General features: G+C 38.6%; 1 protein-coding gene across 5 annotated transcripts in view; it reads right to left on the bottom strand.

Moving 5' to 3' along the window:
• The window catches only part of LOC124555813 (histone-lysine N-methyltransferase EHMT2), a 280,266-nt gene that overhangs the window by 143,209 nt on the left and 125,036 nt on the right, over positions 1-12,021 (bottom strand). For all 5 annotated transcript variants that reach the window (XR_006968595.1, XR_006968596.1, XM_047129879.1 and 2 more), the window contains one exon: positions 8,243-8,472. Coding sequence is in view for 3 of the 5 variants with exons in the window: in XM_047129879.1 (XP_046985835.1) it covers positions 8,243-8,472 (230 nt within the window). In the remaining 2 variants the exon portion in view is untranslated. The remainder of the gene's footprint in view (positions 1-8,242; positions 8,473-12,021) is intronic.

Raw genomic sequence — 12,021 nt, forward strand, 5'->3', positions numbered from 1 at the left:
CACAATATCCACCAGTACATAAATGTACAGAAATCTGTAATTATTGATACATGTTCAATTACCCGAAAGTTCCTAAATGTAATATAACATATACCGTACAGTTAAAAGGGAGTCACGCTTGATCAAGGTCCGCATCACTTTCCATTTTTAACTAGACTTAACATCTGAGAAAGTAAAGAAATAATAATAGAAACAAGAGTTGGATTACACCAGCTATAAAAATCTCTTTCTAACATAAAAGAATACTCCACATGTTATGTAAACAAAGTAGTGACTCCCCCCAACTAACAGAATACTATAAAAACTACACATGTATCCTAAGAAGAGTGATAAGACAAGCAAAAAGGATGCAGAATGATGAGAACATTGACAAATCCAGCAATAAAGTAAAAGCAATGTGGAATATCACAAAAAGGGAAAGGGGGGGAATTGAAAGCTTCACACATGAACATAGAAATCAAACTCAACAATGAATCTATATCTAATCCCGAAGTTGTGGTGAACTCTTTCAACAATTTCTTTACGAGCATAGCTGAAAAATTGGTCCAAAATAATCCTAACACAGATTACCGACCAGAAAACCAAAAATATCACACATGTGCTGAGTCGATTTTCATTACCAAAGTCACTGAAAATGATGTTGCAAAAGCCCTCAGAGAGTGAAAAAATTCATATTCAGCTGGAATTGATGGTATCCCAGCAGCTGTAATCAAAAATTGTGAACACACAATTGCTGAACCATCAACTCACTTCTGTGACTGTTCTTTCCAGGCAGGTATCTTCCCTGAAGCTCTGATACTTTCTAAAGTAATTCCTGTCTTCAAAAAAGGTGATAATAAAGGTATGAATAACTACAGACCTATCTCAATCTCATCCTGCTTTTCTAAAGTTTTTGAAAAAATAATGTACAAAAAAATGATGGACTTCATTGGGGGGGGGGGGGGGGGGGGGGGGGGAAAAGAGGAGAGAGAGAGAGAGAGAGAGAGAGAGAGAGAGAGAGAGAGAGAGAGAGATTTACTAAGTTTAGCTCAACATGGGTTCAGAAGCAACAAATCTACTGAAACTGCAGTATATGACTGCATAAATACGCTATTAGAACTGTTAGATAGAAAACAACCCATAACAGGCATATTTATGGATCTGTCAAAGGCTTCTGACACTGTTGACCACAAAATATTACTGGAAAAATTAGAACACTATGGTATCAGAGGAATTGCAAACAACTGGACTGCTACATTCCTAACCAATCGGATGCAGAGTGTCAGCAAGAAATATACTAATAGACAAAGCAACTCAATAACCGAAATACTGTCAAGTAATAAAACTGTAAAGCAAGGTGTTCCACAGGGCTCAGTATTGGGACCCCTACTTTTCCTCCTGTGTATTAATGACTTGAACCTGAATGTTGATGCACACAAAAAAATAATATTTGCTGATGACACAACTGTACTCCTCAAAGGGGAGAATACAGAGGCTGTGCAAAAAGCTGTGAACTTGGCCACTGGACAACTCAGCAACTGGGCTAAAATCAAAAGATTAACTATCAATACAAAAAAGACAGCTTCCATGAACTTTCACACAACACAAAATGCAAATTCCTCTCAGCCATTTGTCACTGTAAATTACCAGTCAATAGAAATGGAATACACATACAGGAAAGGTAAATGCCAGGATTTGTACTGGCTGTTATGCATTGAGTGTACTGAAAACATGTGCTAGCCTGAAAACATTAACCAGTGCGTACTACGCTTACATACAAGCCCACCTAAAATATGGTGTAATATTCTGGGGAAATTCTCCAACTGCTCTGAGCACATTCAGAATCCAGAAGAGAGCAATGAGGATTATTACTGGGAGCAAACCCAGAGACTCCTGCAAACCCATCTTCAGAAAGCTGGAAATCCTTAAACTGCCTTGCCTCTACATTCTTGAGACTCTAAAATTTTTCAGAAACCACATAGTGCCAACTGACCTCAGAGTTGTAAAAAATAATGAAATACATGAACACAACACCAGGAAAAACGCAAACCTGCATGTTATACGTACAAACACTCAACGTTGTAAAAAGGGAGCTTTCCACATGGGCCTCCAACTGTTCAACAATCTTCCCACTAGTATTAAGTCCACTGAAGACAACATAAAATTTAGCAAAGCCGTGAAGTCATATTTGTTGTGTCACTGTTTTTACTCAGTAAATGAATACTTAGAACAGTAATCTTGCTGTTTGTGTTAATTTGAAAACATTGAGCAATATAATACATTAGGATACTATATACCCGTGTTAATATATGATAACAATGTTAAATGATATTTTCCGACATCTGCAACACACTGTGTACCATCAGATCACATGGAATAAACAAATAAATAAATAAATTTGCAATCATTTGTGAAATTATCTGATTTTCAATTGGCTCTACAGTCAGACTGAAAGAAATGGCTAGTAGGAGTGCTTTATGGAACCATTTTAAGTCATATACACATTAAATGAGGCAGACACAGTTCCCATAAAGGAACTGTGTCTTCAAAGATGACGACCCACATCCTAATATTGTTACAAATATTTACAATTGGTTTGATGAGCTTGAGGATAAAATAACAAATCCTCTCTGGCACCCTTATTCACCAATTCTCAATATTATTAACAAGAAATGTAATATATACTGAAAAAATAATTAATAGCCTTGAATTTCTTCGAGAATCTCACAATGAAATGAGAAAGTGTTTGTCTGAGAAACTGTAAAAAGTTCTACTGATCAAAATTAAGGATTTAAATTCCTCACTTCTTGAGATGACTCGGGCTGTTCTGGGTGCCAATTACTCCCATACATTACGAGAGTATTCATATCATATTTTTGTCAACACCCTGTACAATTATGTTTAACCTCTGGATAGCAGTACCTAATGAAATTAAAGTAAGACATTAACACCATCTACGTCTATCTTTTTACTATGCATGTGTTTTTGAAAGAAAGTATTTAACTTACCAGAAAATTTCAAAACACTTCATTGGCAATATATTACAACTATATTCTAATCTGCTTAATGTTCTGTTATGGTACAAAAATTACATTCAACAGAGGAGAAGAAGACAAAATTTCTGGGGCACTAAATAAGGTGAAAGAGTTTTGAATACAACAATGCAGTGCTTTAACCTGAGGAAAAAGAACGAAACATATGTCTATCAGAGTGATCGTGAAGCATTCTTAAGCTATATCCTTCATGTTGGTTGGATGGTTGGTTTGGGTGTCAGAACAGCGAGGCCATTGGTCCCAACGGATTAGGGAAGGATTGTAAAGGAAGTCAGCCGTGCTCTCCGAAAGGAAACATACCAGCCTTTGCCTGTGGCGATTTAGGGAAATCACAGAAAACCTAAATCAGGATGGTCAGACACGAGTTTGAACTGTCATCCTCCATAATGTGAGTTCAGTAGAGCTGTTCTGTGAAACAGAATTTTAATTTAACAAATACTGTGAAGGCAAAAATTTCACACTGAAAATTAAATATGAGGTAAGTGATTTATATGCATTTGTGATACAGAGTGGACAACAACATTGTAACTTGTGAAAAGGAAAAATCAGTGCAAAAGATATTGAGAACTGTACTGAAATCATGGTACAAGACAAACTTCACCTTCGTTTTAAACCAATGGCAAACAGGGCACCAACAATCAAAGTTATTACCTGAGGTCACAGTCTTCTCGTCGTGCTAATCAGATTGACAGTTGCAAGCTTTTTTTTACTTACTTTTATTTAATTTTTTACATTTTTTCATAGCTCTCATACCCCATGTGCACTCTGCAGTTTTTTTTTTTTTTTTTTTCTTTCAGTGTCTGGTTGTACTTCCATCCAATGGTCATATTATTTTTTCATTACATCAGAAAACTGGTTATGCATACAAAATGAAATACAGTCTCTTTCTCACTATACCTTTATAGCAGCAGTAACTAAAGTAATTTATTACTGGGTAGATTATTACTTCTGTTATTTGCATCTTGCTATTTTTCTTTATACACTGCTGGAAAAAATTCAACACCCTCAACAACAGTGTTCAGTGATGTCAGAGTATTATATGTGCATAGTGAGGGGTTGTGATGTTAATAATGTATTTGTTGCAGTCATCAGTAATCTGATGGTGCTCAGGAGACCTGTCTGCACACCCTCTGTCTTATCTCTACGGGCAGTAAGTGTGCCGAGTTCAGAGGGGACCAGCATTTGCAATATTCACTCTAGGTCACTACTACAATCTGTCAATGAGCATGTACTACTGCTGAACAACTTCAGCCACTTGAAAATGGTCAATTTGGGGGCCTGCGTGAAGGTGGATGGACATATCAACAGCGCGTTGCACATGTTGGGCACAATGTTTCGATGCTGTATTTCTGCTTTCAACAGTGATCTGTGGGACAGATCATTGTTCTGGATGTCTGCACACTACAGATGCACATCAAGATTGACACATTGTGCAAGCAGCAATGGCCAACCAAACATCATCCAGGGAAGAAATCTGGGCACATGTGGCACATACTGTGTCACCAAGGACCATTGGGAACCTTCTGCTTGGAGCAGGACTAGGATCAGATGTGTCTCTGGCCAGGCTACCACTAACACCACAACACTGCCAAGCATGACTACCCTGGTTTCATGAAGAGTCACCTGGATAGGGGAATGGCACTCTGTTGTCTTCAGTGATGAGAGTAGGTTCTGTCTGTACGGGAGAGACAGTCATACGCATGTATGGCACAGACCTGGTAAACTGCCTATTCCAGACTGCATCTGACCACAACATATACAGGTCCTGTTCCAGGTTTCATGGTGTGGGGTGAGGGCACCAGTTACAATTCATGGTCGCATTATTTTGATGTTTCTGTACGGTAAAGTAACCAATGTCCACTACATCGTACTGGTTGTTACCACTGTGCTACTGCCAATTCTTCGACAGCAAGGTGATGTGCTTTTTCAGCAGGAAAAAGCAAAACCAAATATGGCTGCAGTGATATTAAGTGATCTTTGTGATGTACAAAAGCTACACTGGTCAGTAGGATCAGCAGATCTCTTGCTAATCGAACACACACGGGACTTGGTGAAGCAGGAACTTACTCATTCTCCAGATTCACCAGAATCTGCAAGAACCATTGCCAAATTGCAACAAAAGGTGCAACTTATAAGAGACAGTCTACTGCAGGATGCTATTCAACACCTTTATGATCATTTGCATGTGAAAATACATGCTTGTACACTGTGTATTGCTGCAGCTCTTTGGGCAGCCTTTACTGGGATGTGTGCTTCAATTGGTCCAAATATGATACATTTATGCTCCTAAAATGATGAACTGTCAGATCACTTGTCAATAAAATGACTTTGTACTTGAGGCTATTGCAATGTAATTATTTCCACATTATTTTACCATCCATACTGGTTTCTACATTTCATTCCTTCACATCTTTTAGCCAGTCTCTACTGTATCTTCCTCCTCCATTACCCAAATTTCTTCATCATATAACGAAGTGTGCATATGACACAGCAGATTTATTTAGGAGAAGTGGAGTTCAAACTCAAATCCAGTCATCTCAATAGAGATTTTCCATTGTTTCCCTAATTAGTTCAGACAAATGCTTAGTTGTTTTCTTTTATAGGGATGCAGCCTACTCTTTTCCACTTGCAGGGATATGAGGTCTAATTGCCCATTAGTACAAAGTTTCTGGCCACTAGATCTATTGCTCATAAGACCACTGTTGTTAAAATATTTTCCTATTATTGAAATTCTGTTCTGTTATGAGCTTCTGTTCTGTTATGACCTATCTTTTTGTAAACAGAGTTGTGTTCAGGGTGCCCAAACATCCAAAGAGCCAGAGTTTCACTCTCTTGTGAGCAATAGTTCACGAGTTATTAGCATTTTATTAAAATCAGATTGAAATTAAGATCTGCTCCAGATCGACGCTACAGGCAGCAAATTTGGGGTCTAGTTAGATGTTATATTCACGGGGTTAGTACAGTTTTGTAATTGGAGCAGTAGTTTATGAGTTATTTCTGTTTCTGATTGTATAATTGTAGATTATCTAGTACTATCTTTGGTTAAGGGTCAAAACTATTAATGACATTGTGTAAGGCAGTCCAAATAAGGAATCTGTGCCAAGTTTGACGACCTTAAGACCAATAATGCATGGCGCAGGAATTCTGAAGGATCTTGTGCCAGTTGTAAAAACAATATTCGATCAGACAGAAAAATTCCTAGAGGCGCAGTTTTATGGATAGGGAGATATGCTTTGCATTAAGGAGAAAGCATGCAACCTCCTCCTAAGGAAAAATTACAAGGAGTTGGTAATATATACATGGTACAGGAATTACGGCATGGGAATTAGTAGACAGTCAAGGTACAGAGCGTCCACGTCACTCAATTCTCTGATCCGTAGAAGGTGATTAAGTTATAGACAAAATTTTTTCAGCCAAGCTGCGATGTGTTGTAAAAATACTTTGAAAATTTTATGGAAAGTTTTGGACATACTCTCTGGAGTATTCACTGAGTGGAGACATAGTAATTCTGAGTTCCAAATTAGCTCAATGAACTATAACTTTCACAGGTGTATTGGACTTCTGATTTTGAACAGTTAAATAATATGATAACTTGAAATGAAAACAGCGTGCAACACCAATACACTTCAGACATTTAAGAGTGTTTGTGTTTTAAGGTGCATAAACATTTTATAATCTTTTACTATTTCTTATGCTTCAACTGATTGGGTGTTAGAAATTTTTATAGATTTTGTATTGGGTTGTTCTGAATAAGAATAAGTGCATCTTGTACTAGAATATACGAACTATTTGATAACACACTGTTCTGGCTGTTGTCAGTTTTCGTAATCAGTGTTGCTACTTCTCAATCAAGTAGCTCCACTATTGGCCACACAAGGGCTGAGTGCACCCCACATGCCAACAGCACTTGGCAGAACCAGAAAGTGACCCATCCAAGCCCGACAGCACTTCAGTGATCAGACAGGAACCAGTGTTACCACTGCGGCAAAGCCATTGGTCATTTATTCTTACACCCAAGTCATAAATTAGTGAGCACACATCACATGCTTGTGAGGAATTAAACTAAGCATTTAACCAAATATTTATAACAATAATAATTATCATCATTACAGCAAACATGCAAGCACCTTCTTTACAATCAAGATATTGTTCCCTCATGACATCAAAGTCAATGAGGTATTAAACTTTAACACACACTTCCTTTTGCAATTCTATACACGTATCATTGTGACTTTCTGAATCGAATGGTAAGTGTTGTTATGACGATAATACATATCAGGATTGAAACTGCTATAACCCTGTATATCATACTTGGATATGTGCCATGAGTGTGGCCGCCAGCACGCTAGATTAAAACACTCCGCCATCATCTGTGCGAGCCAGCCTCCCAAGGCTGCCCACGACTTGTGCAAGCAGCACAGCACCCATCACCCAAGCTTTTCCCTGTATAAGGACAGTGCAGCAGGCACTCGTCCTCAGATGTATTCAACAGATTTGTATTTCTTCTATGCTTGTGTGTTCTTCGATGTGGATTAATAAATTCTTATCTTTGGTGGCCACACTATTACTTGTGTCTTACATTATGACAGAAACCAAAAGTATTCCTAAAATTTTCAAGGAATTTATTAGCAATAGACTGAGAGAAATGCAAATATGGCACTGGTTATGTTGATTCTTAACACATTCATCACAGTCAGTTCAAAAGCGAAAAACCACCATGAATAAATAAAATTATGTTTGGGGCACTGTTGGTTCATGCAGAAAAGAACATCATGGCAATCTGACCAGCTTTTAGTTTTAGCAGCAAAAATTACGATTGTTGAAAGTTCAAAATTTTTATGCAATTTGATGTGGTTAGAAAAATCAAGGTAATTTTATTGAGGCATGCTGTTATGAAAGACTCCAATGACACACAAACTGCATTAAACTATTCGTACATTTGTTTTATAATCCCAATTTGCACGAAACATAGAACAACCACAGAAAAATTAAATTTCAGCACAGTTACTGGCATAAACAAATGCTAATAATAATCTTTTAATTACTGATGAGCCTTTATTTTTTTGTCTGGCTAGTAATACTATAACTATGACCACAAGCATCACCACAAATGACAATGATGGTTATGACGACGACTACAACTACTACTACTACTACTACTACTATTACTAGCACCAGCACCAGCACCGCCATCACCACCACATACTAACCTTTAATGTAACTGATGCACCAGCTTTTATTAAATACTCCACAATGGCATTACGGCCAGCTTGTGCTGCTAGTATGAGAGGTGTATTTTGGTCCTGATCCATTAAATCTATCTGTGCACCAGACTGTAGCAATATGTGGACTGCAGCAAGGTTCCCTTCACTAGCTGCTATGTGGAGTGCACTTCCCATATTAGCTTCTTCAAACGCATGGTTAGCAGCTATTCCCGAAGCTGTGAAAAGAAACGAAATTTAAAAAATTGTCCCCATTTCTCAATGTATATTTTAGAGAATGAGGGCAATCACAGATGGCCTTCAGGCAGATCTTTGCAAGTGAATATTTGTACACACACACACACACACACACACACACACACACACACACACACACACACACAGAGAGAGAGAGAGAGAGAGAGAGAGAGAGAGAGAGAGAGAGAGAGAGAGAGAATATTATGGCTCCCCACAGTACCTGCTCCTCACTTTATGAACTGATGAACTGTGTCTCACATATTTGATTCTCCTCAACAGATACCAGATAATTTTATTTCCAGAGTCGGTGACCGCATTAACAATTCACACAAGCCATTCACACCAAGCACAATGTTCCTACCTCATATGCAGGTTGATATCCTAGAGCTGACAAGGTAGCATATTAGATTATGGACAAATGACAGCACAGTCGGGCAACATAAATGCAGATGCTTTCCTCAGCTTACCACTGAATATATTGAATAAAAATTTCTCATGTTTCCAGCCACATCAGGTGATTCCATTGTCAAGTGGTATGATGGCCAGTGGGCTGCTGGCATGCCACTTATATGCACTAGCTGCTGGCTGTGACATCAATGGTTCCCACGGCATCACCAAATATGGGCATAAGCTGACTCTGTGTTTGATTCGCATGCTTCGATCGTGTCACCGCTGGATCGCACGTAATACTCAGCTGCAGGCCACCGTCTCTATTTAGAGGGTTACCAGTGATTTTTGTTTCAATGGCTTCTTTAATTACAAAATCCCAGAAGCCGTTAGTGTGAGCCACAATGGTTGCTTCACCAAACTGGCAGCCATGATTTAAATCATACTCAGCTACAGCAGACTTCTCACGGTAGTGTTGGCAATAAAACCTCTCACTGTTCCACAGTGTGTACATCTATCCACACTCACAAGGTATCTTGTAGACCCCAAGCGTTATGAGCCCTGCTGTGTCTTTAACGGACAATGCATGTAGGAGCATGAGAGGTTTTATGCCTATGCTACCCTGAGATATCTGCTTCAGCAGAGCACTCTTTAAAAAATGAATACCAGCTAAAATTTAATGAAACATCCGTAATGGCTTACATTATTGTGTTCTGGGATTGTGGAATTAATGAAGCCATTGAAATAAATATCACCGGTAACACCCTAAATACAGACAGTGGCCTGCAGCTGAGCAGGGCATGGTATCCAGCAATAGCGCTGCTGAAGCATGCACATCGAACGCCCAGTCACCTTATGCCCATTTATAGTGATGGTGTGGCCACCAGTGATGTCATAGCTGGCAACTAGTTTATGTAAGTGGCATACCAACAGCCCACTGGCACTCACATCACTTGACAATTGTCAAGGAGTGCCTGGTCGAAAGCTCATGTAATTTTAATCACTTGATGTGACTGGAAATACAAGAACTTTTTAATCTATGTTACCGCCGCCAGACTCTGCATTCTTACATCACTGAATATATTCATTATATTCTTAGTACCAACTATGTCTTCTTCTTCCAATTAGTCCAGTAATTCCATGTTGATGTTTTCATTGTGTAATAATTCATCCATTGAATTTTGAGAGTGGAGCAGAATTTTTTTTTTCCTATTTCTAATGTTTCCAACATACATCTTCCAGCAGCCATCTTCGGAGTGAGCCAACTGAAGCTACAGTATGCAACTGTACTTGTTCCACCATTTTAAACCACAGAAAACAAGCACCAGAGACACTGTATTCATAAATTGAACCTGTGGATACATGGTCGATCCATGCTGGGATATTGATATGTCATTATTAACTGTATTGTTGCTATGTCTTTGCAAGTTTATTAAAGAAATGGGCAGAATCCATTATACGCCTAGGCTGAAACTGCTGTCTTTGACAATTAAATTCTTTGCCAAACTAATTTCAACTGCTTCTTTAATTACAGAGTCCCAAAAAATGATATCAGCACTATAATTTCACCTCTTTTGTGCTTCACAGTGCGACCAGTATCGATGTAGTGCTCTGTCATGACCAATTTGTTGGGCTGTAAGATTTGGGTGTATCTACGGTGTTCCATACATCTTTCCTGGCTTAAACGAGCTGTATGCCTGATATGCGAAATGCCACACTTGCAGGAGATCCTGCAAATGCCAGCCTTGAAGTGTATCAAGTTATCTACAACAGAATCCTAAAGTGCTGCTGTCTTGACCCTACACTGTAGACAGAAGCACTTTCAGGTTCCGTCAAAGGTAACTTAATGCTCCTGCCCAACAAATCAGCTGAGACAGAGCACTAAACTGATACTGGTAACTCTATGCAGCACAAAAGAGTTGAAATTCTAGTGCCCACTTCAATTTTATTTATTTACTTATTTTTTTTTTATTTTTTTTTGGGACTTGGTGATGAAAGAAGCTGCTAAAATTCATTTGGTGAAAATTTTCATTAATAAAGATAGTGGTTGCAACCTAGACAAATTCTGGAATATGCTCCCCTCTTTGAAAACTTGCAAAGACATTGCTACAGTACAGCTAATAGTGACAAATCTATATCCAAACATGAATCTAGCACGAAGCCACAGATTAAATTCATGAAAATGTCTCTGGTGGTTGAGTTTTCTGTGATTTACAACGACTGAACAAGTATTGTTGTGTACTGTAGCTTTGGTCAGCTAACTCTGCAGATGGCCGGAAATATACAGCCGACATAATAGAAAAACAAGAAACAAAGACTATGCAGCTGTACTCATGAAATTTACTGGGTGAATATGGATCATGTCTACAAGAGAGAATGCTCTTGCTGTAACTGACTTTTCAGAGAAATTCTATAACTACTGGGTAACTTCCCAGCAACTGAGTGTTCTGTGAGTGGCTGACTTTAAAGGTTGTAGCTCCTGCTATTAAAAGCATCCTTAGGAATCTAGTTAGTCCAAAGTACCTGCTGTAGATGAGAGATCTCCTTGTTAATCGAATGGTGGCAACTCTCCTCTATACAACCTGTAAGACATTTGTGAGAATACATTATATCCAATTATTCTTCAAAATCTGTTCCTGAGGTCCTTCCCTTGCAGGGCTATTTAAAGCTCTCTTGAGTGATAGGATGTAGTTACTCTCTGCTGGCACCAATTCTACTGTGTGTTAGAAGCTGCAAATACTTTTACTCCTACAAACAGCTAGTGAATTTAAGTCCCTTAATCCAGAGTCCTATATATCTGAACAAGTCTCATACAACCAGGTTGCACAGATAGCCTTGAGGTTTCATGCTAACACAGTTTCAGTCATCCCCCCCCCCCCCCCCCCCCCCGCCCGCCCCTACCCACGCAACCTTAGCAGTTATAATGATGTACCCATTTTCTTTGACAGTGTATACTGAGTCACTTACTGAGATTAGTAGAATGAAGTACTCTTGGGACACACAAGCCCCCAGCACAATGAACAAGAACAAACTAATTAAAATTCCTGAAATTCGCATATATAGCACCAACTAGGATGCATATTATTATACTACACTATGGGTGTTGTTAGCATTAATCTTATTTTAGAGGAGCTCTATGTAGT

This window comes from Schistocerca americana, chromosome X, assembly GCF_021461395.2.
Source record: "Schistocerca americana isolate TAMUIC-IGC-003095 chromosome X, iqSchAmer2.1, whole genome shotgun sequence".
Lineage (NCBI taxonomy): Eukaryota > Metazoa > Arthropoda > Insecta > Orthoptera > Acrididae > Schistocerca > Schistocerca americana.